The sequence below is a fragment of the Amphibalanus amphitrite genome, unplaced genomic scaffold (genome assembly GCF_019059575.1).
Source record: "Amphibalanus amphitrite isolate SeventyFive unplaced genomic scaffold, NRLGWU_Aamphi_draft 000259F_arrow, whole genome shotgun sequence".
Taxonomy (NCBI): domain Eukaryota; kingdom Metazoa; phylum Arthropoda; class Thecostraca; order Balanomorpha; family Balanidae; genus Amphibalanus; species Amphibalanus amphitrite.
The window spans coordinates 183,956-211,946 of NW_024881754.1; the positions used below are offsets into that span (position 1 = coordinate 183,956).

Below are 27,991 nucleotides of genomic sequence, written 5' to 3' on the forward strand. Positions count from 1 at the left end.
CAAAAAAATCGCCCGCCCGCCGAAAACCGCAGAAAAAAACGCACAAAATGCCGCAAAAAACGCGCGTCCGCCGCAGAACGCAAACACCGCCGCCGCAAAAAAACGCCCGCATCGCCTGCCGCCAACCGCGAAACGCCGCAAAAAACGGCCGCACGCCGCGAACCGCAAAACGCCGCAAAAAACGGCCGCCCGCCGCAAACCGCCAAACGCCACAAAAAAAAACGACCGCCCGCCGCCCGCCGCTAACCGCAAATAACGAACGCCGTAAAAAAACGGCCGCCCGCCGCAAACCACAAAACGGCCGCCCGCCGCAAACCGCAAAATGCCGCAAAAAAAACGGCCGCCCGCCTCAAACCGCCGCTAAAACGGCCGCCCGCCGCCAAACGCAAACAGCAAAAATACCCGCATCGCCCGCCCGCCCGCCGTCAAACACAAAAACCGCAAAAAACGCAAACACCGCCGCAAAAAACGCCCGCAACGCACGCACGCCCGCCGCCAACCGCAAAACGCCGCAAAAAAACGGCCGCCCGCCGCCAAACGCAAACACCGCCAAAAACGCAAAAACGGCCGCCCGCCGTCAAATGCAAACACCGAAAAAACGCAAACACCGCCGCAAAAAAAAACGCCCGCCGTAGGCAAAACGCAAACACTGACGCATTAAGACAAATATGGCGCCTTGCGGCAAGTGTGGTGCATTCATATCTGCCGTTTAAGCAGCAATCCCTCAATCAAAGCGCACCCTAATCGTCCCATGTTCGACAAAGTTACGCACATTCTGCGATTTGCGGCAAAAATGGCGCTTTGAGACAAACGTGGCGCACTGCAACAAACATGGCGCATTCGTTCATGTCGGTTAACAATTCATCCACCCACCAAATTTTAGCCCAATCGGACTTAAACTTACAAAGTTATGTACATTTGAATATTTCACTATAAAATATCTCCGCAGCGGAGGTGCCCAGATTTGCACGTGTGCCACGTGACCACCGGTCGTGCAAGCAGGGCTTGTCCCCTCACCGATTGTTCCATTTCAGGCTTCCTGACTGCTGCTGTTTTCGTGCTATAAGGCCACAAGTTGGCTTATACACGATAATCTGGGAGGTACTCGACTCAAACACGTGGCCACGTGGCACGTGCCGGACCTGTGACAGCTTCACCGTTCACGCCACGTAATGACCCATCGACGTAGCCATCAGCATGTAAAAGATTATCCCGGCCGGTGTCACCGTTGATGAACAGTGGACGGCTAAACTCGAAAAACGAGAAAATTTAGGGAAATTTCACCTTTCTAATATATAATTTCCCTAGAATTTTTAATTTCTCATTTTACAAAAAATCCGAGATAGCAGTTTTCTAGCACCGTTCATTCTGTGTCTATACCCGTATTCAGATCGACTCTATCATAAAAACTGACGGCCTGACGGCTATTTCCCCCATTCCTTGCATTTCACAATGTTGGTGTATTTAAGAACAAAAATTGACCCCGTGCCACGGCACGTGCAATAGCACGTGCGCCACGTGACCACTGGTGCGACAAGCTGGACTCATCTGCTCACCGGCTGCACTGATTTGGTGTCGCTAGGTGGAGTGGTTTCGGAGCCATAGGACCCCCAGTTGGCCAATGTCGGATTTTCCCGGAGGTTACCCCATCAAACACGTTTGCACGTGGCACGTGCTTTTCAATCGCCCCATATCTGACCCATACCATGTGGTAGCCGACACCCCGGGGCAGAACATATTGGAACTTTTTCAAAATCTAACGTGGAATTTTTTTGCAAAATCGATTTGAAAATAATTTTTTGAAATCGCCATAGGCTCAGCATGGGGTAACTGTCCTTAACGATTACCCAAAATTTTGTTAATTATATTTTAAATAATTACCATCATGAGGTGGGGTCCCGGCCCGAGATTCGACCCTAAAAATATAATTCATTTCTAACGTGGAGTTTTTGCGCAAATCGCATTTTAAATTTTTCCCCATGTTAACCCTATGGGAAAATGCACGTGCCGATTACCCCAAAACGGGTTAATTATATTTCAAGCGACCGATGCCAGCTGGTAGCTCCCCGATACGGGACCAAACGCTGAAAATGGCAAGAAAATCTATCGAGCCGTTTTCGCGGGGATCAAAATGACCAAAATCGCGGCAGAAACGCTAAACACCCCCCTAGAGAGGTAGCTCAGGTTGGGATTTTCAATAGAAAATCACAATTCTAAAGAATAGTGATTGTCTAATTGAAAAGTCCCAACCTTCGGATACAAATCAACACAGACTGGAATACGTGCTGAACGAGCACGAATAAGGGAATGCACAACACGCTGTCACACCTTAGCCATGGCAGCTTTCAACTCATGCATGCCACTGAATCGAAAGACTAGATTTGTCGACAAGGAGCCGTCTCATTTGCGGGTAGGTAGAAACAGTGTGTGTAGCACCCTATCGGCGCATTCGATGCCAAATTAACACAACCAACATGAGCTGAATGTGGACGCTTGAGTGCCACATTGCTACTTATTTCTAGTGGGGATGGATTAGGAAATCCAGACGCTTGAGCGTCACCTGTGTAGCGTACAAATGCATCGTAACGCAAAAAAGCAGCCCCACGTTGAGCCTATCAAAAGTCACCTCACTTCACACACGTCCCATCACATTCACACATTGTCAACAAAAGCACTTTCAATCTCAGCGCAGTTTAGAGTCATTATACAATGCGGCGTAACGACGAGCATGGTGTTCCATCACGTAGCACTTCACTGGCCCTCGCGCACCAACAGAACCCTAGCTGGATGCCCCTCACCGAACACAATTTATCGTGAATCATAATGACGTCGTCTACATCACCGTGATCACCACGGTCAGTGATGCTTCCCGGCGGGGTTTTCCCCGAGTCTCCCCTCTGATGGCCGTCTGGGATCCACGGCCGCCAGGGTCGCGGTGGGACCTCCACCAGGTCTGAAGGTCGGCTGCGCCAGCTCAGCTCGGCTCACAGCTCCGGCCAGCGCAGCTGCGCCATCCGTGAGCGCTCCGCCGTAACTCTGCAGGCGGTCCCTGATCACCTTGGATCGGGGTAGTCCGTGACGAGCCCCTCCCAGCCGCCTGCGGGCACCGGTGCCGTGAGCTGCCAGATTGCTATTTAAAGCACCGCTTTAACGAGTTGCTCTCTCACACGTATACGAGCGGTCGGCGTTTTTGCTCAAGGCGACGCGTCATATTCTAGGACAAAGTTAGCGTGGGAGATGTTAACTGCGTGCATAATAAACTTCATGATCACCAATCAACAATCGTTAAAGGCGAAATAATGGAAAGGTGTGGCATAATTCCCCATCCAAGTTCGCAGCATTTTTAGCCCAAAGCACATCTCCGAGGGATGCTAGCGCGTAAGCACGAGTTTATTAATAGAAACCTGTGTATTGCGGCTGTACTGAGGGGAAACACCTCAGCCAGAATGGTGCATTCGTAGTTTTTGCAGGCGCGGCAAACGATTACGCAGAAATTATGAATTGACCTTTGTGCATGATACTATTTTAACCTTTAACCCTCGCCCTGGCAGGGCATTTTTCATAACACGGCCTGGCAGGGGGGGGGGGTCGATGCGACCCCCCCCCCTCGCGATTGGCTCCTATGGAACCTAGAAACACTAAATTTGGTAGGTAGGTGGGCCCCCTGGAGTTCTCGCCCCTGTGCAAATTTGGTTGCTCTAGGTCAATATTCAGGGGGGTTTTGGGGGGTATGAATGTAAAAATTTCGCTAAAAACAGGTCAAAAGTTTTTCGCTTATAACTTTTGATCTAATTAAGATAGAGCAAAAAGAAAAACACCAGTGAACTTAGCACGTCAAGGCGCGTCGAATGTTATACTTTTTAGCTTGCTTAAGTGTACTTAAAGTTTTTCTTAAATTTTAAGTAAACTTAAATTAATAAATTAAGTTCAAGTTAACCAAATTGCATCATATTGCATATCATTCGATTCGGCTGATCACCAGGAACACAATGATACCATTTTTAAGCTCTAGCGTCATTATGTGCCAAGTTATTGGCAAAAACGTCATTTGACCTCAGTTGACCTCATTTGACCTGACCCATGGATAAGCACACCAAACAAAGAAGCACCAAGTGACCTGCTGTTAAGTACTGTGGTTTCCAAGCACAAAAGTGATAGAACGAAGCGGATATCTCCAGTATTTTCCGAATTTAGTATTTTCCCATAGGCTTAACATTACGACGTAATGACCTCTAACTGACCTCAGGTCAGTGACCTCAGGTCAGTGACCTCAGGTCAGTGACCTCAAAAAACCCGAACTATATGTTATACAACTCGGTGAACTTAGCACATCCTGAAAGTTTGAAGGAAATCAGTCGAAAACTGTGAGTTGGACAAAAAGAAAAAAGAAAAAAGCAAAAAGAAAATTGAAATTTGACCATGACCTTGTACCGGTTTTTCTGACCTGGTGACCTGACCCAAGGTCACCTGGACCTGAAATTTTCAGATCATATGTAAAAAGGTTGCCCCATAGGCTGTGCCAAATTTGGCGGCGCTGCGCGCCGCCGTTTTTACGCTATCTTCGAAAAACCTTAGGGGGGGGTCGCATCGACCCCCCCCCCCTGCCAGGGCGAGGGTTAACCTCCGGCAGGCCAGGCTGTCCGTTTTCCGCAGTCCAGCATAGCTAAAATGCCGAAATGTTTGCATTAGGTATGTTTTTAACCTAATTGAAGGATAAGATTTGTTCCATTTCAGGATTCAGCCAGATTAGGTCGTTGTCCCTGTCATCCTGTCCTCAAAACAGATCACATGACAGGACCTTGCAATGTCATGCCATAAAGCTATGGTCAAAGGTCGTAGACCTTCTTATGTAAAATCATCAAAAAGGCACACTGATTGTACCAACGATTCGAATACGGAGCGAAACTTTGCAAGAATGCGTTATGAATGACATCTTAATGGTGTGAATGATTAATTTTTTTAATAACATCATCCATAAAGTGATATTTCAGGTCAAACGTTCCCGATTGATTCCGGCTGTGTGCAGACCAAAATGAGTTACCATATTGAAAAAAAAAAAACGCTTACTTATTCGGAATGACTATTGAGAGTCACATTTGGGTACATGGAAGGGCTCTTAATACAATCCGACCTGGCCTTAGTCTCGAAGGACAGCATGCATAGAAGCACCGGAAAACATCAAAGCGCTTTGGAAAAAAATGCAATGATAATCAAATCGGCTCAAAGGAACTGCTTTGTCAAAGGCCCTTTGGCACTAAGCTTTTTTCACCATTGACGCCAAACAATAGTGACCAAATGGCATAGGCCTCTTATTCGCTGTACAAACCACTGCAACTATTAGTTCGGCGAAGCTTCAGCCCGACAAGAAAACTTGAGAGGGTTCTCCCAACCAAACATCCCTGCCTCTCGGTGCAACGTTATCGAAAAACAGTATCCGCATCTCTGGAGGGCTTATATGTATCTCCTACAACCACCAAGGGCAAGATGAGGAAGACTTAACTCTGTGGTCACTCCCATCAAGGACAAAAGTATCGCAATAAGGAGTGGCAAAGAACACAAGATTCAGCCATACGGTAGCTATAGCGGGCTGTATTTGCTGCAAGGGATCAGAAACCGAGTCCCTTTTCCCGAAACATCGGACATGACATCTTCGACTTATAAAAAGGTACTCCAGGAGGAATGCGTAAGGATATTTATTAGCGCTGATGACACCATGTGTTATACTCACGGTCGATGCAGTGAGGCGTTTCACGAGGTACGAGGACAGCCGATGGAGGTCGATTGCCGGCAGTCTGAGTTGCTTCTGAAGGCAGATGCTGCTGAGTTGCATCGTGATACTCGTGAACACTGCACGGCAGCGGCCGACTAGAGCGTCATCTACTGTTGGTACGCTGTGCATAGTTCAGCACTGTAGCCGCACTGCATCACAAGAAGTTCATTTTCTTGACGACAGCGAGACAACGACACTCTCTCATCACCGTCGTTCTTGATGAACCAACTAATATCACCACATTGTGGATATGGAATGCCACTAGATATGTTGACGAGCATATCACAGAGCATTTCAACGCTCCGTTGTCGAGTAAAAGCCAGCCATTTCGCTGCACGGAATGAACACAACCGCTGGCCACAGAGCACTTACCTGAGTCGAGCTTCAATGAGTTTCGAGTCAGTCACACACACTTTATCTGCCCACATCACTCTGTCCAATCCACATCACTGACGTATGCCTATGTAGAGATGCCTTCAGAAGGCAGTCACTGGCACATACAGTCAAGCCCTCTGACCCGGTGTGGGTCGTGGTCACACCTTTGGTCACACCGTTTGACGACTGTGGCGCCACCACGCCAGCGGCAGCGCACCGGCCTACACTGTACCGACTGAGGTGGCAGCTCTGTAACCGGCGACGGTTGACTGGGTGACCCGAAGCTGCAACAGATAACATTTGCTGGGCAATAAATTATACAAATTTCATGTTCATTCATTTCATACTTAGGATAAAAACTAGATTTCAGGTTGATTCAGCAAGCCACAGAGAATTATATTTTACTCGTTGCGTCATCACGGTTAATTTAATTCGTATTGCTCGTAAAATGCATGGTATTTAGGAGCATCCAGCCCAGAAATTGCTTATAAAACGTCCCTTGGATGATCGATCGAGCTCGGCCTGCTACCTGTTTTATTCAAATATTCCTATTAAACGGATAATGTTTCATAAATGAACATTTAAAGTGCACGGAACTGACCAGTGACCAACGCAACTTACCAAATCAGCGACCTTATCGAATGTTTGTTGAATTTCTTAGTTTGGTCTCGTCGAAGTTTGCGAAAACCCAGCGTATCCTCGGGTTACTGTCATCACATTGTTCCATGGTAACGTATTTTCGATCTTCACTAACACCCATGCATTTGTTACTTGACCCATGATGAATAAAGTTTTTCTGAAAGCGTGACAGCATGGAATTACAATACGCACACAGGTCAAGAAACGTTTTGTCAATATGTCATGGCGAAGCTAGCAATTGCCATTATTGTTTTCCAGATGGCAGTTCCCTTCATTAGTCATTGTACAATGCATAATGCAATTCCCTCCATATTGCGACTCAAACAATCTGCCCTACATGGTAATATTGATTTGCATGACTGATATAATATTCATCATCTCACCTTGGGATTGTAAATCCAGAACTGGTTGCCCCTGCTTCCGTGGCACGGGTAGAGGGTCACATTTGTACCGGCATAGTCCAGACATGCCTCGTCGCGCCGTATTTCCCCATCCTTGCTCATCAACCAATACTGGTGAGACAAGAGGCAGGGTGAATGGTCACTTATAGGAGTGCAAAGTAGCCAGCGGGAGTAAAATTAAACAGTTCGGTGGTTGTACCTAGTGATTGTTTTCACTCATGCGACAATGCTTAGGGAAAAGGAACTTCATGGATCAAATTCGTTTTCGTCGAGAATGCATGTCATGATAGGTAAGACACTTGGAAAGTTTTACACAAACCGGAAACACAAAGTGAGATAAGTTATGAGGTGCTTTGACAGTGTTCCATTGATCATTCACCAGGCAATTACCGGCGGTCAAAATAAGCGAAAAATATAGCTAAACCGTTGATGCAGATTTACAACTGCCACCTTGCTGAGCTCGAACAAGAGCTGCGGTGTAATCTGACCTGATTTCCTCCCAAGTTGTGGCACGTGTAGAGTCCAACTGGCTTGTACATGTCGTTCACCGAATCGCACTGGGAGTCCACACACAGTTTGGTCTGCAAATTCCGAATCTGCCGGAAGTTAAAGAATTGAGAAAGCGTCATTGGCATATTCGGACATACGGATCTTACAAAAAAAAAAAAATCTGACCCTCCCGCGTCGCTAAAAAACAGAGGTGCTGCCTCTGTTGCCAGCCGATTGACCTTGCTACAAAGTAAATACCTGAATCATTCGTGAAAGCATGTTACCATTATTGCGGAAAGCATGAACGTATATATTTATATATTTCAATAGTGACACATTTCAAAACACCAATTGACACCTCAGTTAAGAAAAGAACGCAGTTTGTCCGTACCTCCCCGAAGGCCGCCGCCTCGCCAGGTACGAACAGCTCGGGAAACACGTTATCGAGGTACCACTTGAACGACTTGCACTGCAGCCTCTGCCGCAGGGCGCGCCGGGACGACACGTCACCGTAGTCGCCCTGCAGGTAACACAGGCAAAGATGACGTCATAGGTCATGGTCAGGTCAGGTCATGGGGTGGTTTAGTCAGGTCATAAGGGCTATGAAATATGACATCTTAAAACGGAACCCCAGGACGAATTTAAACTCGAGCGGTAGATGATATGCAAAAGCGATAGCCATTTCAATCGAAATAAAAGAATAACCTATTGTTCATGCTTCAAGATCAAGCCAAATAGCACTGGAAGACTAGCCAATCGAGTGCTGCTAAACAAGGTCAAAATACCGAAGGTAAAAATCAGCCCGGACTGGTCATTGTAGCCCTCCATACAGCCTCTGCAGGTTGCGTCCGGACCGATAACATCGTGAGCAAACCGGTCTCCAGAAAACAGCAAGCAACTACACACTTGTTCGTCTTTGGTGAGCTTTGGATATAATATGAGAAACCGGCAGCCAAGACCTCAGTCGGCTCTTTGCGATAGCATTGTGTTGCTACTTGCTAGCGACCAGCCACTGAAGAAGAACGTTGGTCAATTACTTCAGTCAGTAGACGTAATTCGTTCCCGATCGTTTTTTTTTTTCTATACCAGCAAGAGCCCCGAGATTAAATGATAAGCTAGTCCCCTCATTCGATCACGCTAATCCTCACCAGTTCATGGTTGATTCTGTCGTAGAAGTAGTTTTTGTACTCGTCCATCCAGACCTCGGCCAACCGCACGCTGTTGCGGCGCAGCACGTTCACTCCGGAGCGCCACTTGTACGGCGAGCGCTTCCTGAAGATGTGACCCACGTGACTGCAGGGCACGATCTCCAGCCGGCCGCCGCACATCCACACCTGCGCAGACGAGAAAAGGGAGGCTGAACCCTATTCCTGGCGGGGGGGGGGCCTCAGGAGCCCCCCCCCCCTGAGGTTTTTTGGTTATATCTCCCAAACGCGTTGAGCTAGGAAGCTCAAATTTTCTGACTTTTCCTAAAAGGCTTCTACGCAACATGTCTGAAAATTTTGAGTTGATCTGACCTCAGGTCAGGTCACCAGAGGCGGTTTGGTGACGCTACCTCAGAAAAGTTTGCAATCACGCCAGAGCTAGAGTTTTTGACCGATCAATTTCTTCTCTTCAGGGTTTAGTTAGGGTACCAGTATGTGCAATTTGAGTATCTCGGAATTTTGATATCGGTGACCTAAGGTCAGGTCAATTTCGCGACCTCCCCATTATAAGTCAATGGGGGAAAAATCAACTCCCTGTTTTTACCACTAAAACGGGTCGGAATGGCCCCATATACCATACATGACTTCATATACGATCAACCTTCACTACCTTGAGGTCTGTTTTGCTGTTGGGCAGCTGTGAGGTCATGTGACGTCATCAAAGGTCACCAAAGGTTTTTGGCCAATAACTCCGTACAGGAACAAGATACAGACGCGTGGATGGTCTCATTGTGTTCAGCTCGTCAAGACGCATCGAATGATATACATGATGACCTCGAGGTCACGTGACCTGAGGTCAACCTTTGACCTTGACCTTTCGAGGTCAACATATATATCATTCGATGCGGATTGACGAGAGGATCACGATGATGCCCTTAGTTTGTTCCTATCTTGACTAATTCGAAAGTTATTCGAGAAAAACTCTCTCCATATCTAGTGCCGCCATTTTGACTTTTTCGACCCCTGTGACGTCATCTTTGACCTGACCTGAAAATGACCTTAGTAAAAATTGTAGATCTTGGCCGTGCGTATCCGATGCCGTTTACCGCTTGTCGCTATCTTGCTTCGTTCTCGAGATCTCAGGGGGGGGCCGAATCGGCCCCCCCCCCCGCCAGTTTCTTGTCCCGGCGGAGCCCGCCAGGAATAGGGTGAAGGCACATTCGAGACTAGAGCGATGGTCTTAGACGAGCGTACACATAAAAATAAAACGAATTGATGCCCCCCCCCCCCCCCCTTCATTGCACGTCATGCAAGCTTGCAGATTGTTTTACACGGAAGCAGTCACACTAAACATTATGAGTGCTAAATTCACACCTATCAAACCTAAACCAAGCGTACCTTGAAGCTGAGCTCGAGGTTCTCTCCGCCCCAGATGTCGAAGGCCGGGTCGTAGGAGCCGAGCTTCTCGAACCAGCGCCGGTCTATGGCGAACAGGCCGCCGGCCATTGTGGGTGTGGCCACCGGCTCCGAGGGGTGCGAGTGCAGCTTCCGCTCCCTCTCCGGGATGGCGTGCCAGTTGAACTGCTCAGAGACGGTTTAGAACAGAGACATTGTCACTTCTAAGAGTTATCCTACTCAGAGACGGTAGAATGCATGCATAGCGGCACTTCTCACATTTATACTGCTCAGAGACGGCAGGTTAGACTAACATAGCGCCACTTCTCACAGTTAAACTGCTCAGAGGGAAGAATAGGGACATTAAGTGACTTCTAACCGTCAGAAACTGCAGAATAAAGACAAAGCGAACTCCAAACAGCGACAGTCTATGGTTTCTGGTGATGGTCCTTACCAGCATGCCGCGTCTACCAAGGTGCGCTTCTGGCAGGCACGTTATTGCTTATATTTTGAGCATAAGCAGTAACAAAAATTTTTGTTTTGACGATGTATAGAACGCACCAACAAGTGGCAATAATATTTCACATTATTTTCAGCATTCTACTTTACACTTCAAACTCGATGGCAGCAATCTTATTTCACGGATATTTATTTCAATTTTCAGTTCACTTAAGTGTACATACACACACTAAATTACAAAAAGATGTTTAAGAAAATTAAAGTTGTCAATATAGCACTGATCAAACAAACCAATTTCACGGTTGGAAGCGCTTTAACCAAACCTTCAGATAGTCCGTCGACACGAAAGAGCTATAACCTCAATTGGCTTCAGATTGAAAGAACACACGAAAAATGGGATCGATTATTCTTCACATGTTTCAGTTTGCTTTCACGCTAAACACAGCTAAGATTCGTTCAATCAATATCAAATCTACCAATCACTCGTGCAGTTTCCAAGTCCTTTTGCAGCGCACTAGTCTTCTTTACTAAAAAGATTGACAATAAATGTAAAAGAAAAATATTCAATAAACTGCATTATTGCAATGACAATGAATTCACTGGCAATGCATCCGTCCAGCTATTCGCTCACCAAACAAATAAAAAATCCGTACGTCCATCTATCCGTGCATCCGTCTACCTGTCCATCCGTCCATCCGTCCATTTATCTGTCCACTCCTTACATCCCCGTCCGTGCTCTCATCTCTACTTACACCCTCTCTAAACCCTCTACACCCTCTACACCCTCTGTCCACCCTGCTGACCTGCAGGTTCCAGTCGAAGCCGCCGACAGAGGTGCCGCTGGCCCTCTGCCAGTGGTACTCGAACGTGTCGTCGTTGATGACGTCGATGACGGGGCAGACGACGGTGGTGCGGTTCCGGGCTATCCTGTCCAGCAGTGGCTCCAGCCACCCTGGAATCAGGGCGCAGGGCGACGTCACGGAGTGGAACAAGCCTATGCATAGATGATAGAACTCCGATTGGAAGACTTGGGATGTTTCAATCACCTAAACATACTACTGATATAACAAAGGGGACTGTTTGCTTCCTAATTGTGTGCAAAACTACCGGGATAAGTGGATGGTTATAAAGGACTTAACGCAAACATTTCAGTGGATATTCATAGAAAGTTAAACAATATGCTTGAATCTAAGCTAAATTGCTTGATTTGTGTTCCGCAAAAAAAAAAGATTTATTAATTAGTAAATAACCCACATGTTTGTGACATCAGTAAATGACTCATTATACCAATTACGGTCATACTGCTATCCAGGGAGCATCAGCGTACCACGTCATCTGGTATTGCTAATGCCGGGCTTATTACTGTGAAACATTCGAAAACTGTCAGAATAACTGTTTCCGATAACGGTGCTTAAAATCAATTTGAGACGAGTGATGTGAATTCGTACTTAAAATGTTATTTCCAAGGTTTCAGCTAATCACATAGCAACATGATATATGCTGTATGCGTATTATTGGAAGGGTGAAACTTATATTGACATCACTCTTTTTTTGTACATGCTGACATTCCATGATATTCCTGACTAACAGCTTGTAAAGAAAACGCATGTACACGCATTACACAAGTTATATCCGATTACACTTCCTGAGATCACTCTCTCTTTGATCCGACTTTTGTCGCTCGTGACTGGATGTACACTGTAAACCAAATCTACAAGTTGGCTCCTTGTTACAAGTTTGGTTCCAATTCGCATAGGCGTCACCTTGTCGATTCACCAGCCCCAGGCTTGTTGGCTAACAAACTAACAGTTTGTCTACAAGTTTGGTTCCAATTCGCATAGGCGTCACCTTGTCGATTCACCAGCCCCAGGCTTGTTGGCCAACAAACTAACAGTTTGTCTACAAGTTTGGTTCCAATTCGCATAGGCGTCACCTTGTCGATTCACCAACCCCAGGCGTGTTGGCCAACAAACTAACAGTTTGTCTACAAGTTTGGTTCCAATTCGCATAGGCGTCACCTTGTTGAGTACTAGTCTGGGCCTTGTGAACCTACCAACTTCTGGATAGGCATAGCCGTTTCCTTGTCGGTTCAACAACCCCTGGTTTGTTGATGAACTAGCCTTTGACTGGGCATTGCTAGTTTACAAATTGTCAACAAGTAAGTGTACTAACGCTCAGTTCGAACTTGTTCTTCCTTACAATCGCTTTGTTTGCGTTGATAACCTTAAGAACTTACGATTCGCGTTCGTTTTCAATTGCCACGATACTGATTCAGGAAATATTTTCTATACGGACAGGTCATTTTTTGGCTGGAAGTGGTGCACAAAATCATGACTGGCATCAGTTATTGCTCAAAGGCTTGTGCTGACAAGAAACGAAATACTGATGGGTTATATAATCGATGAATGCATACACCACATCCATTCGGAAGTTTCTGGAATCATTAGTATTTATTACGGTCACGTACCTACATCACGTAGTATGTAATTAATACTATTGACTGGAGACAATTCCAAGTGCATATTTTCGAATGGATGTGGTAAATGCATGAGGTATAAGGTATACCTATCGTGCACCGTCAGCATATAAGTCTTTGAAGCAAGAACTGCTGCGTATGTGGAAGAACATGGTTTTGTGCATCGCATCAAGCCAGCAGTATAACATGCCCGTATGACGAATATTTCCACATTGACCATAACAATCATGGCAGTTGCACGATCACGCAGATAATTCGAATAAAGCATGATCGCCAACCAGATTAGCTTTTACAGCCCATATATGTCCATCAGTTAAGTTAAAAATACAAAGAGTTGAATTAAAGGCAAATAAATGTATTTATATATAAAAAAACACCGACCGCAAAACATCTGCTCACATGTGCATGCAAAGGTCTGGCCCACTTACATTGCGCGCGCAGGGGAAGGGAGGCGTCTCGACCGCGGGTATAGGCACGATTAGTGCGTCCCGCAGGCCAGAGCGGGCCTCACTCACAGCACGAACACCACAGTTCACATATTTCACTTTTTACTGCACAAATGCTGGAACAGCCCTCGTCGCTGATCCATGCTGCACGGCGGCCGCGCGACAACTGCTGGTTTGAACGGTTTGATACCGCCGCGCCGGGGCCGGACGGCGACCGCTGATTGGTCCGCCAAGTCTGACGTCACGGGCGCAGCTGACCATGTGTATGCTGACCAGCTGACCAGTACAAGTTAGGCGCCGCACAGTGGCCCTTTTTCAGAATTAGCACGCATTAATTCCCACATTACCTGAAAGTGGTGCAAGACATCACCACGTGATCAAGGACGTATTCCCTGCCAATGCAAAGACAAGAAAAGAAACGAACTGCCCAAGGAGATTCGGCCCAACAGCGACAGGCCGCTCGGCCCAAGATTTGGCGCACGTTCGCACGGCTCGCCCGCCGGCCCAGGCCGCTCCGAACGCAAGTGTGGCGAGCCCGCCAGCCGACCGCGCTGCACTGACCGCCAGGACGCCTCAGGGCGTCACGTGACCGCATCTGCAGCTGTTGCCAGCCACCGTTAATCGGCCCCGGCCGGGCAGCAACTAAGGTCAGCGCGACGCGAACAATACAAACACATAGGCGCTTTTGACGTTAGATCTTAAGCCGACCACGGGACTTGTGCGGCTTGGACATCAAACGCGACAAGAAATCGGACAGTTTTTCTTGAGCACAGCGTTATGCCTATATGACATTTCAATAAGCACATCTTATGGCAAAAGTCAAGTCACATTTAGGCGCCCACCAGGTGACACCAGCTTCGAGCCAGGTCAATGAGCTTAGTCGTATCGAATAGGAGCCACAGCCGCTCGCGGACTGAACTGGCTCACGTTATTCGCCGTAGAAGCAAAATGGCGCAAAATGGCGCTATGCCCTTTGGTGGACATGGTCAGAAGAGATCGGCGATTCGAACGATGTATAATACGATATGTCCCAGAGTGTGTTACTTAACATAAAGCTTCATATGTATGCCGCCATCTCCAGTTAATAATTGTCCTGTTATTGTGTCCACAATATTCGGCAAAAGTGGTCTATTTAAGTTTATACAATGAAAATTGTGGTTTCTAGGGCTTCTACGTAAACTCAGCTTCACAGCCATGCCACTAATTTTTAATATTTTCTCACCGAAAGCCTTACAAATTGATGTTCATCTCACCCTACTTTTTAGGGTCCGCCGGTGGTGTCCGCGCGCCTCTCGACAAACTTCGATTTTGCGGTCAGTTTTACCAAAGATAATGATTTTTTAGGAGGTAAAAATGGCACCATCGGATAGTTTGGAATGTTTTGCACACGATTAGACTGCTTGTTACTCAAAAGAAGAAAAAAAATATTTTGAATTTATGCGTGCTAATTCTGAAAAAGGGCCACTGTGCGCCGGTTAAATAACCATGCGGCAACAAGTTTCCAAAACTGGTTAAGAAACAAACGTTGAAACAAATGTAGAGTTGGTCTGGATATGAGAAGTTGGTGTGCATAGTAACTATTGACTCGTAGTTGTCATCTGACAAGCAATGCACCAGACAACGGCTTGTTTGAAAAGTATCAGTTGGTAAACATACCAAGAGATGATTGGTTATATTACACAAGACTTGTCAATTTGGTTTACAGTGTAGTGTCAGTGACGAAATCTCGACAATGTAATTTTGTTTCCGGATGTGTCATTTCCGTAACCCAGTGCCATTTTTGCGACTACCATTTTCACTGCACGTTGGCATATTCATTATTCACATGAGGGGTTTGGCTGACGCCATCTATTTGAATGTGATCATTTTCCAGGGAGGTCGTTCAGTGCATGGTTCTGATTTCAGATGATACAAAAGCAACCACACAATCGGCACTTCCAAAATTTCCCATATCATTCAAGTAGACTGTTCTGTTTTGGCTTATATCATGTGCTGGCACTGTGCTCGTCTTTTCTGTACACAATAATGCCCAGAAAACCGTTCAGAGTCGATTCTGCTGCACATTTAGGCAGGTGGTAGGTGGTGGTTACGGGTGGAGCGGCATCCGAAAACTGTCACTTGCCAAACAAATGGTCTCCAAACAGCGGCAAAAGCGCCAAGGTGCGTAAAAACCGCTGACAGGTCGGTCAATCACCGTGACCGGAACGACGCCCGAGGGAGAGGTGGGTGGTTACTGGTTCGGCTCTGACCGCTGCGCAGAGAACAATAGATTCATCGGGAAAGGGTAGAAACAATAGTGAACGATTGTCTTCCCAACTACCAAAATAGAGGGACGAATGTTGTGATACATAGATTGCATTGAACATTGATGACCAGTGAATGCCAATGCGACTTTACGATTTACCGAAACCATATCACTCTCGATGCACTTTCATAGGAAGTAACTCACGCTCGCAGTCAGCACGCCCCTGTACAGACTGTATGTGTATTACTGTAGAGTGTATTGTATATCTCACCTTCCGTGCACTCGCAGTGGCTGTCCAGGTAGGTCAGCACGTCAGCATTGGCGTGACTCGCCCCCAGGAGACGGGCGCGGATCAGACCCTCACGCTTCTGAGTCCGCACAATCTTCACACGAGGGTACTGTGACATGTAGTCGGAAAGGCGCTTACCCAGATATTCTGAAAGTGAAAAGCCATCAAAGCGGGCTCAGCAAAAACAAAGATCATCCGCTTTTTCCACAGGCATTGATTGGAGATCAACACCACAGATACGTAAGATCCTCGTGCACAAAACACATAATCTTCGTGTACGCTGTCAAAGTCATTCATCTGAACACCATGCTACAAACGACAGTGCATCGTTCGTTCGTGCGTCAGCCGACAAATTGACACGCCACAGCGAGGCTGACATCCGGCTCCAACCGCCACGAGCTGTCACTCAATCCACCTCTCCCTCCCATACAATCACACAAACGACCCGCCAAACTGACTCGACTCCATATACCGCTCAGGTTCCCTGCCATCTCCTTCCCTGCCACCCCTCCCTTCACTTCCCTCCCATATCTCATATTGCCATTCGCGTGCCGGCCCGGCCGCCAACAGCCGCCGACCGCCCAGCCTTCTGATTGCCGCCCATCCCACCGACCCCCTGACGAATTTGAGCCGCTGTTTGGCAGAGGAGCGCCCTTCGGAGGCCCACACTGCGCGAGGACGATACACTGCCTCTGGATGGGCTGCGAAGTCTGATTGGGCAGCGCCCGTCTGCGGGACGCGTTCTGCCTGAGGGCAGGGTGCCGACCGCGCGTCAAAAGGCGGAGCACGCTGCTGGCGGCTCGTCACGGTAGATTGGCGCTCTGATTGCAGGAGCTGCAGTCAGCGTTAACAATTGCTCTGGCCGTGGAGTCGGTACAAACTGGTATTGTCTGTACGCACTGAACTGTACAAAGCAATGCTAAGAGGCCATTAGGGTAAGGGCGGGTAAGAGTATGCGGGCGATAAGAGTACGCATCAGCTGTTTCGGTTGCTTAGCAACGCGGGTTTGTCGAGTTCATGAAGTGACATGAAGCCGCCAGTGCGTGCATGTCACCAACGGAACGTGGGCGTTGAGCGGCGACGCTGTTGAGTTTAAGGCGATGAATATTATTTTCGAGCGTTATGATATTATTATGATATGGTACAATAATTTTGATACTTGGCAGTTGAGATGAGGTACATTTCCGTGATTGTTGTGGGAAACTTGTGAGGTTATCTGGGGAAATACTGTACAGTGCAATATTCTGTTTGCGAAGTTTTGCACAACGTTTCGGGGTTGTTTTGTGCGCGAATTGCATGTACGGTAAGAGGACGCACTGTTCAGGAGGGTAAGAGTACGCAGAATTATACATTAAATCGAATATGCAGAAATATATAATTATTAATCTATCTTTCAATGACGTTTGTTTTGTAGGTATATCATCAACGGAGCACTGTGATGCAGATGCGTACCCGAAATTCTTCCAAATACGAGTTATTCTCCTTTTTGATTGTGCATTTTTTTAAAGAAACACACGACATGATTATTTCCTGATTTATAGACTTGAAAGATTTATTTTATATTTTTCTTTTGGGATACTAGAATTAACTTAAATGCCTTCTGAGTTTGAAGTTAAGCATTTGGACAATGCAAGCTGCATAGGTGTGTGTTCATATGCTTGCGTACTCCACCCGCCTGGCGTGCGTACTCTTACACACCCCATATGGTAAGAGTACGCAAGTGCAACGGTTCAGAAAATGTCAGTTTTAGACCACTTCCATTTACGCTGAAGGATCGTTGCCCCATGGGTTGATGGCTAATTCAATGAACTTTAATATTCCCTATTTGCGATTTCTTTCCTTCAAATATTAAACAAATGAGAGCAAGAAATCCACTAAGTGCGTACTCTTATACGACTTCACCCTATGTTACGCCTAAAATGATATTATCAAAAGCAACCGTTCAAATCAAGTTAATCGAAGTTTACATTGACTACACGCGCCTGGCTTAACATAAGTCGAAATTTCACCTCTTTTCGCAAATAATTCACCAATTGGCAAGTGGAACAAACTCTTATTGCCACCATCACCGAATCGAAAGGACGCACATCGTCTGTGAAGTGACCCCAGCTGAGGCCCTCCTTAGCAAGACGACCTCGTCCATCCTGACCGAGGGAAGCCGATCTTAGAGCAGGATTCTCGCCTACACTTCGAGCCTCTCACACTCACTCTGAACATTGTCGATATTCTAGAAATTGCTTCAATTTAATTAACGTTCTTGTGGACACTATTGTATGCGATGGTCTCTCTGTTTGCTTCGCTGAACTTTGATGAGTTTCAAATTTGTTGATCGCGTGTTGCAAATTTAGTCGCGATGAATTACCCTATCATACTGTGCTAGTAGGATCTGCTACTGAACCAGTCATCTGACAATAATGATGGTTGTAAGTCATCAAGACGGGACAAAGAACACGAATTCTTCACTATAATGCAATGATGGTGAAAATTATAATGACCAGCGTGAAGCCCCCACTGGCAATGCAATGCACAGTTAATAAAAGGCAGTAATCTCCGATGGTGTTCCGGGCGTCCGTCGTTTGGAGTCTTTCTACAGCACTTCTTAACAAAAAGTGCGAGCATGTGTTTTCAGTAACGGACTCAGCCTCACTAACATCGCAACACCATCGCCCATCGAAGGTCAACAAATAGTTCACTCAGACAGTGGCCTACACATTTTACGCCCCTGTTATTCCATTCGAAATGATCAGCGTCAGCATTGCAGAATGCAGACTAGCACACGCTGTCACCTGTCGATGCTTCCGAAACATTTTTATTGTGTCTCGCCATCGATTACAGGCCCGTCCGACTGGCGGTATGCTAAGCGCCGTCACAAACCTGCACTGGAGCGCCAGATTACGGACTGGACCGGCATACGACCAGTATGGGCAGACGAACCGGGGAGTCCGGTGCGAGTCAACGTACTCCGCCGGGTCCAAACCGGCAGTGCGCCGTATCAGCCGGGCGGGGTTTCGCCGTAGAAAGTCGAGGGAAGGATTATTCGAATAAAATCGCAATTCACGACTGGCGTGGTTGATATCCCTTTAATGCATCTTGCAAGGGATTGCATTTACAAGGCGTGAATATTTAACCACAATTTCTTACGGCATTAAAAGGCTGAAAACATCTTGTTTCTGATAGAGAACCTTTCCAAAATGGTCGAACTTGGTATCCATAGAAGCAAAGAAAAAATAAATAACTTCCACCGACTGGAAAATTAAATGAAACCGAATAAATGAACAATCATGAAATGGCTCGTGTTTCCCCTCGCTCATCCTACGGTACAGACGGAACGCATTTGCCAAACGGCGAAAATGGGGCATACTTTGATCAGCATTTCTGCATTTGCTTGTTTTAAAGACCTTCACTTTACCCGCTGAAATGTTTTATAAGACGTCGCGGTGGCGAGGTGTTTCTTAGAGGGAAATAAGCTGTAAGAAGCGGCGGAGCCGGCGGACGCTCTAGCATATGCTCCTCCGGCAATAAAGAGACGCTGATATATGCACTGCAGGCGGGCCACAGCGCAAATTTCGCTGCCGGACGGGCCCATAAACCCGTAATAGTGTCAGCCTGAATCGGGTACCAGCTGCATTCGCCGCACCTTGGAAACACTCAGCTTATTTCAGAGCGCAGAATAACGCGGCAAAACGTTAGACGATTTGGACAGAAGCAGATATCTGAGGCATGCGTATCATGTCGGCAAATTGAGAACGTTGTCATACTCTACATACCGTGGCTGGAGAAGTCGTCGACCAGGATGAGTTCCGTGAGCAGGTGGGCCGGAGAGCGATCCAGCACAGAGTGGACAGTGCGCACCAGCGTCGACCACGCCTCGTTGTGGAAGCAGATGATTACCGCGGTGTCTGGCAGGTGGCGGCTGAAGCGATTCTCGCGACACCTGAGGACGGAAGCTGGTCGGTCAGAAGGGTTACATGTTGACTGACCTTCAGGATCAGCAGGCCACAGCAGTATTACAGATACGCGTCTTCTATTCAAGCTCCATTTCACCACACGGAACTGATGTGATCCTTGGAACGGCTATAACATCGCTCTGTGTGGTGAGGAATGCACTATGTGTTGGCATGTTTGACGTTTCATGACGCTGCTGGTGGTCTACAGAGGAAGTCAGACGTAGTCCATCAGCTGAACGAATAGATCGTGACCGGAGGATTAGAGATTCTTCTCATTATTGAAATGACTCAGCACCCGGTAGTGCTTTATTATTAGCCTTTTACAGAAACGTGAGCGATGTGCCATTTATGGGAGCAGTCACCATTGCACCCATTGTTTAAAAATTAACAAAGTAGTTTTCAGCAACTGAAAATATGTTACGTCACTGATGTGCAGAGCTGATCAGACGTCGCACGGCACCGATCCTATAGCGCTGATGTTCGATAGTGAAATCTGAGCCTCCTATATGTTTTACTTATGGCCTAGACAGCACGCAGCTCTGATGTCCTGAGAACGCTGAACAGTGGCCGCAACCATTCATCTTTGTCATTTCAGATGATTTACAGTCATCAATCGACCGATCGTTCGCTAAGCTCTGTGGGAAATCGAATAAGCCTTCCCTAATAAGGCCGCCGGGACTCGACCGTTGCCATTTGCCAGTACTGAGTATACACTCCATGGATGGTTGCCAACATCGGCCAGGCGCACGCTGACGGATATCTTCTGTCATTGGTCCAGTAATGCCAGTTAACAAGTCAAATATCGCTTGAGCTCCAATTAAATGGCATAAAAATGTGTTTATCTATCGGAGAATGATAAGTATAAGGAGCAACTGATGCCTATGGTACTCATGGGCAGACTTACTCCCGTTTGACTAACAACCGAGCTCGGGGAAAGGGGTATCAGTGGCTGGTAATCAGTGACAAAGATGGAAAAACGACGGACGTAAAGAACCTGAAAACTTGGGTGGTCATTGACTGCGAATGCCTATAGTAAGCACTATATATATAAGCATTATATATAAGCACTAAGAGTCCACCAGCAGTTAAACCTACCAACCAGCACGCTGCCCACTAAACACATGCTGAACCACGCGCGCCAAACAGGTCCTGTGATTCGAGTATGATCAGCAGAGCAAACATTCCCCACTGCCGGTCTAACTACAGACAGACACACAAACGCCGTGCTGGCGGCTGGGACCAAGGTGAAGGTTACACGGCCTGCTGTCGGCGAGCGATGACGAGCGCTTCCGAGAAGACGCCTCCGGGGGAACGGGACATGAGGAGCGTTCGAATACACCGCTCGTCTGCGCCCAGGCAACGTATTCATTAGGCTCGCTTTGCCAGACGATGAAATGACAGATTGGCGAGGAGCTTGTGCATTGCGCGATGGTGAGTTACGAATAAGAGGAAGAAGGCAGCTTATTATAAATTTGAATGTTAGTAACTAAAACACCACAACAAAGAGCGGCGATCATTCATTTCAATACTGAACAAAACATTCAGCTTGAAGACCAACATAAGGACTTTGCCTTTTCACACCGTTTAACCCTCCGGCGAAGCTTCATCATCAGGGAATGTAATTATTACCGACCAGACGAGTTCAGGACGCCGCGCGGGCACCGCTCTGGCCTTGTATCCACCCACGAAAACTGACGCTACGAGAGTGAAGAGCAGCCCCCAAGGTCACAGCCCCCGTTAACAACCGACTGGTTACCAGTCTGGAATAGACATCGGCCTGCTCCAGTTCGCAGTCGCCTCGATTAACCCTCGCCGGCCGAGGGGGGGGGGGGGGCGGGTGCCGCCCCCCCCCCATAGGGTTTTTTCGCGATAGCTCCGAACACGCTGGCGATAGAGAGCTGAAACTTGGCATACCTGACCTTTGATCCAAGCCGGATCTTTTGACACCAACCGCATTTTTGGGTCAGGTCAGGTCACTGACCTATGACGTCATAAGTGAACCTCTGCACGGTCTTCAGATGTCGCAACTTCGCAACGCCCTCACTGCCAGAGGAGATGTCACAGGGAAATGAAACTTGCAGGATCTAGTATCCATTATGAGTCCCACAACTTGTATATCTCGGATTTTTCCTAAAGGTCATATGAGGTCAGGTCATTTTCGTGACCTCACCATTATAAGTCAATGGGGAAAAATTCAAACTGCTATTCTGGCGCCGGGAACGATCTCCAACTATCTCAAGCACACAGAATCGTGATTTGATGCACTCCTTGCAAGGTTAGATGCGTCACTTTTGCAATGTTGACCTTGCGTGACGTCATTTATGACGTCATCGAGGTCAAATTAGTTTTTCGTCAATAACTCTTGATCAAATTGAGCTAGCGAGTCGGGAAAGGCACCAATGGGCTCAAGAAGGCCTGCCGAATCGAATGATATGCGACATGACCTCTTTCGACCAGCTTCGTGACCTGGGGGTGCTGACCTGACCTTGACCTGAGGTCAACACCCCAAGTTGACCTGACCCGGACAAAAAGTATATCATTCGACGCGCCTGAGCGAGGCGAACACGATGCTGCCAAAATCGGCGCTCTGTGACCGTTTTTTGCGAAGTTATTCACCAAAAACTGAGCCGTACCCTGAGGCACTTGACCTGACCTCAGAGGTCACCGGATGACCTAGGACCTTAAAATCGGGTACCAATCTCTGCGTCTCGTAACGGCGCACACGCTCGTTTTTTCCGCGACGCGCTAGCTCCACCAGGGGCGAAACGGCGAGGGGGGGTCGTACCCGCCCCCCCCCCCCCCTCGGCCGGCGCGTATGTAGAAAACCAATAGGTCCGGCGAGGGTTAAGAAGGTAAAAGAATGTTTTCGCCTTCGGACTTTTGCCTTCCTCCAGGCTCCAGACAACTAACGTGAGATGATGGATTAGTATTATACATATGCGCTCCAGGCTCTATATGATTTTGGAAAGGCATCGGGTCTTAGCTTTTATGAGCCCCATGTTTGTAGAGAATTGAAGCATGAGCGATGAATATGGAAGCTGTTTATATTCAATTCTTGTTTACTTCTTTGAAAAAAGGCTTTAGTCCATCTTCCCTTTAACCATTATTTTCCACTAGCACAATAATAACAGCTCATGTGTGGTAACCAGACACCTAAAATGCATCAACGAGACTAACGAATGCATCCTGTTTCGTTGCACTGATCAAATGCGACAGGTCCGTTCAGAAAAGCAATACACCAAACCACAGAACCACAGAGCCACCAGCATTGTACGGTTTTAGTGATAACTGGAACTGGCTATCTGATGTCACTGAAAAAAAATCCACCAAAAAAGCGTGACGTAAGCCGCAGCGTATACGTGCACCGCAACCCTAAATGAGAAACCGTTATATACGGTCCGAATGGCTGGTTGTACTCGTAAATGGTTGGACTTCGAGTTGTCGGCTCAAAAAAATGACGAGATAGTTCAAACGAAAAAAAAATCGAGATAGACTAGGGAGTGACCAAGATGTGACAGCGATGCTGTCAAGAGCTTTCTCATCTCATCACGCTATATATAGGACTTCCAAGCATGCGTTTTACAAGCATTCTGCAGCGCACACTGTATGCAGCCCTCTGATAGAATCTAAAGCTAAAATTGCCGCTACACTGTCGTTTGGTTCACCAGTCATCTTCTGCCCGGAGCAGCGCCTTGCGCGACGGTTCCAGTCAAAAGTTCGCTCTGCCTACGCTGAGGTCGTCGACTCAGTCCCCGTCGGCTCTCGTGCGCAGACTAAACCGCAAGGTCACCGAGGTCACACACCCTGTGCAGTGTGCAACGCAGCGGCTGAGACCGGCGCAACGCAGCGGAAGAGGCCGCCGTCAGTCGGGGTGGGACGGGAGGCTGGCTCGAGGCCCATTCAATAAACGTGAAAGAAATGATTAAAATTACATCGAACTCTACTTGTTTCTTTTTTTTTGTCAATGAAGAGGCCATACTTCGATCAGTGCTAAGCAAGGGCACTCGTATACCGAGCTAAGCATAACTCGGGTGAGATAACTTGAGTGGCATCACCCCTGACCTTGACAATCAAGAAACCAAGCCAATAACCCATAAATAACGGCTCGCTAATCATTATTCTGCGTTCGGGGCTGTACTTTCTTGTCTGAATTCCGGGTGGGGCCAAAGCCATTGGCCTCCAGGGGTGTGTCAAGGACCATTCATCCCCATTAATCCGGCGGCTTGGTGATTGATCTACCTAACCCGTGCCGGCTTGTCGAATTGTTAATATGTATGATTAACAGTGATGTTATAAAGAATCACAGCTCGCGAAGGAAGGAAATTATGTTCGTCGTGATCGATTAATCAGTGGCGGCACATTGCCGTAACGATCACGATATGGGAGAGCAACTTCTAAGTAAGCGCTAGCTGAAAGGTACCGTCTTCCGAGTGCTTGCGTCAAATGCGGATGTGTTCCTATCGAAACCAAAATGAAACCAGTATCATAAACTTCAAAACGTTGTGACTACAGAATGTCGTGGGGTTTAGTAGACGGCAAATCATTCAAATGCAAGTTGAACTTACAAGATGAACGCATAACTCAGCTTCCATTACCGGCATGACATTAACATTTCTGCGGAAACCTGTTCACAGACCAATGACCCTTCCTCTGCAGCTGATCATTCCAAACGGTACTTTTACAGCCACTTATGAAGCTGTCCACTGTACTCGGCGCACCCGCAGCGCATTGGCAGGCACACCTCAGCCAGTGCCAGCGTTTATCGCATACAATCAGCTGGCGTGCCGACATCTCCAGCTAGTGAACTGACACCTCCAGTCACCAAGCGGGTGTCGTTATAGATGGAAGCTATATCTCCATATGCCTGTGTTTCGCCACGCGAGTATTTCACAGACAGCTCCCCCAGATGTCTTACGAGTTACGAGCCTTACAAACCGGCAAAAGATATTACAGGGAGTGACCCATCTTGAAAAGCAGCCGGTATCCATCTCTGAGCTTCGTTAACGGGCGAGAATACAAATCTTCCCCACAGTGATGGGCTCGGCCGGGGAGCTTCCCGAGCCGCGGGAGGGGCCTTGAGCAGGCGTCACACGGGGTCAAAGGTGGCGCCTCCCAGGGTCACCGGACGGACGCCACAGTGAAGTGAAAAACACGGGCGTTGGACGAAAAGCACGTCCGGGACGCCCATCGCCGGTAAACAGCCTGCCCATAGTGAATACGTGTGCTCGAATAATTTGCACACTTAACCAAGCAGTACCCAGTACCTAGCCAAGCAACAGCCGCCTCACTAGCGAGATCCTTAGCTTCGCATGGGCAGTGAAATTGATCGCGATTCAATACGACAACTGGGAGTGAAATTGTTATTTCGATGTCTGATAAAAGGACTGCACCTCGCAGAAAGTATGTAAGATTGAGGAACCGGAAGAATTATGTGAGTTATACAGGTTTTCTTATTTGAAGACAAGTTTTCCTGTTTGAACGCCAACGATGACATGACATGAACCACCGGGACCCGGCGAGACATCTCATTCGTGAGCCACACGAAAACTTTGGGACCCAAAGACACTTACTTGTCATCACGGACATCCGGCAGGGTCCGGTGCACGGAGATCTGGTCGCTAACGTACTGGTTGAACGCGTTGCTCGACCAGCCCTTCTCCATTGCCTCTTTGTCCTCTTTAGACAGTTTGTCTTTGACCACTATGACCGGTTTCCCCATCTCTCCGGGTCCACTGGGCTCCTGAGGAGGCAGAAGGAATCCCCTCTGTTCGCCGACTGGCGGGTCATCAGCTGGGCCGGACCCCGTGGCCGTCTTGGGCAGCCGCGCAGGCAGCGAGTCCACACCACTACCCCGCATCAGGCGCTGCACAATGCCGCCCCGGCGGCCCGTCTCCAGCTTCTCCAGCCGTGTGACCTGCTGGTCGACGAAGAAGAACAGCAGCAGCGTCACCCACACCAGCGGAATGGTCACCAGCGCCTTGAAGCCGAGCGAGCGGCGTCGGCAGACCGCCATGGTGACCGCGGCTGGGCGGCTGGTGCGACAGTGCCGGCGGCCTGCAACGAACAGTTCAGCGGTGATTAAAGGCAAGATCTGATTGGAGAAGCGCTCTTATCGTCTGTGCGCATAAGCGTGTTTTATATGGAGCTTGTCAATCTGTTCATTAAAACATCCGAGCGAAATCTTTTACAGAAAAACGCAAAATAGGATTATCAAGTAGGTCTATTTTGCCCCCCCCCCCAAAAAAAAACTTACCTAACGTTTAATAAAGGTGAAAATCACCGCCCATCACAGTAAGTCACATTCCGTTCACTTTATTTTACGGGTCAATATTTACCGTATAAAAAAGCACTGAGTGTTAACAGCATGCGTTCACGCTTGACTAACCTTACGAATATGGACTCTGAGCGTTGAAAGGGCACCTTCCACTTACTCTACCCGAACTCTGTAAACGCTGAGCCTTATGGAGCCTGCGCCGTCTTCGCCTGTGCCCGATCACTTATTTTCTTTACTTCATTCGAGTTTATTCGAGTCTCGTTAAATGCCAACGCTATTTCTGCTCGTGATCTTTTATTTGCGGATACTTCTATGAAAAAACATTGCACTCGTATGCCTACGTAGGTAAAATGTTCTTAAATGTTCCACCGAAGAACGTTATGATAGAAACAAAGGACAGTGAGTACATTGATCTAACATGCTTCCAGCTCTATCACTTGCAATCGCATAAGCGTACAATAGACCCAATTAACCTTTGTACGTCATTGTTACCATGCTGTTTTGGGATTAAATGACCGCAATGCAAATAAACCATAACGTTAGGAAAGAAACAATGTACATTTTGTGCTGATTTGGTCCAAAACAATGACAAGTATTTTATCAGTACCGCGTGATCACTGATCAGTGTTCAAGTTCATTGGTGCTTTGAATGTTTGAGCGGTCGAAAAAAATGTCATGTCACTGTTGGGACCTTATACTTGCCCTGTCATTCCCATTTCTTATAGGTTATGTAGACCTATAAGCTGATTATAAGAAGATTATTTCCCAGTTGTCGAAGAAAGTCGGTAGTCACCCTAAACGAAAGGCAAAGTCATTGATAACTGAGGTTTATCAGATTAAAATTAATTGATCATAGTCGAAGTTAAAGCATCCAATAATAACTCCTTAGGCTTGGCTCGATTTGAGATTCGCTAAGGAGATAGATCTCTTGATAGCGAATTCAGATATGTACAAAATTCGATGAACATTAACAAAGTGAAACAGTCAGATCCAAAACACACTGAGATTCTCATTCATCTTTGCTCTGAACATGTCGACCAAATCTTAGTCCCAGTCTGAAGTCACACCCCTGAAGTAGAAACTACTGCAACTTCCGTCCAGTCAGTGTCGGTCAAATGTACGAACTGACAGGCGACAGCATAATCATGGAACCGGCAGTCCTGTCTAGTCCAGGTCATTGAATTGAACGATCATTGAACGAACATGTATACAATAGACGTCTTATACTTTGATACGACAGGGCTCTGAATCTGAGGGGACGACTGTAAACAGCGAACATGAAATACCTACCGATAGGAATAGCTTCCTTCAATGCTTTACGTCCACATGCAGTAGGTATGCACTTAAATGATGCAATGCAATCAACAGACATTTTGAAGTCATAGCCCTAATCAATTGTTGCACAAACGGAGTGAAAAACTGTCAATTAAGCCACAATTACCTTTCTCTGGATCCTTCCGGGGTGAAGCCTCATCTCTTTCACCAGACCTCCCCTCACCCCGAGTCACGCCGTTCACCTCACGCCGGCCCACCTCACACAGACTCCCCGACCCCACCAGCACAGGACCCGACTGACGGCGACCTGCCGACTCGACCGGAGCAGCCGCACCGGCCTGGGGGGCTGTGACGTCAGCCACCACC

At 47.4% G+C, this 27,991-nt stretch overlaps 1 protein-coding gene across 7 annotated transcripts; it reads right to left on the reverse strand.

Annotated features, from left to right (window-relative positions):
* Positions 1 to 2,267: 2,267 nt before the first annotated feature.
* On the reverse strand, positions 2,268 to 27,989 carry LOC122386669 (putative polypeptide N-acetylgalactosaminyltransferase 9). Of its 7 annotated transcripts, none has more exons than XR_006257422.1 (13): positions 27,792 to 27,925; positions 25,647 to 26,130; positions 19,897 to 20,063; positions 16,112 to 16,276; positions 11,477 to 11,625; positions 10,218 to 10,400; positions 8,823 to 9,008; positions 8,066 to 8,194; positions 7,674 to 7,781; positions 7,168 to 7,296; positions 6,767 to 6,941; positions 5,729 to 6,429; positions 2,268 to 3,097 (listed from the first exon to the last, which is right to left on the reverse strand). XR_006257422.1 is itself a non-coding variant. In XM_043376084.1 (12 exons), exons 2-11 carry the CDS (start codon positions 26,087 to 26,089, stop codon positions 6,780 to 6,782), a joined length of 1,821 nt encoding a protein of 606 aa, XP_043232019.1. In that variant the 5' UTR covers positions 26,090 to 26,130; positions 27,792 to 27,989; the 3' UTR covers positions 5,670 to 6,429; positions 6,767 to 6,779. The 7 variants fall into 7 exon arrangements, 5 of the variants coding, with proteins under 5 accessions (XP_043232019.1, XP_043232015.1, XP_043232018.1 ...); XR_006257423.1 differs by lacking the exon at positions 27,792 to 27,925 and adding an exon at positions 26,462 to 26,584; XM_043376084.1 differs by lacking the exon at positions 2,268 to 3,097 and having other exon boundaries at positions 5,670 to 6,429; positions 27,792 to 27,989.
* Between the last annotated feature and the right edge of the window lie 2 nt (positions 27,990 to 27,991).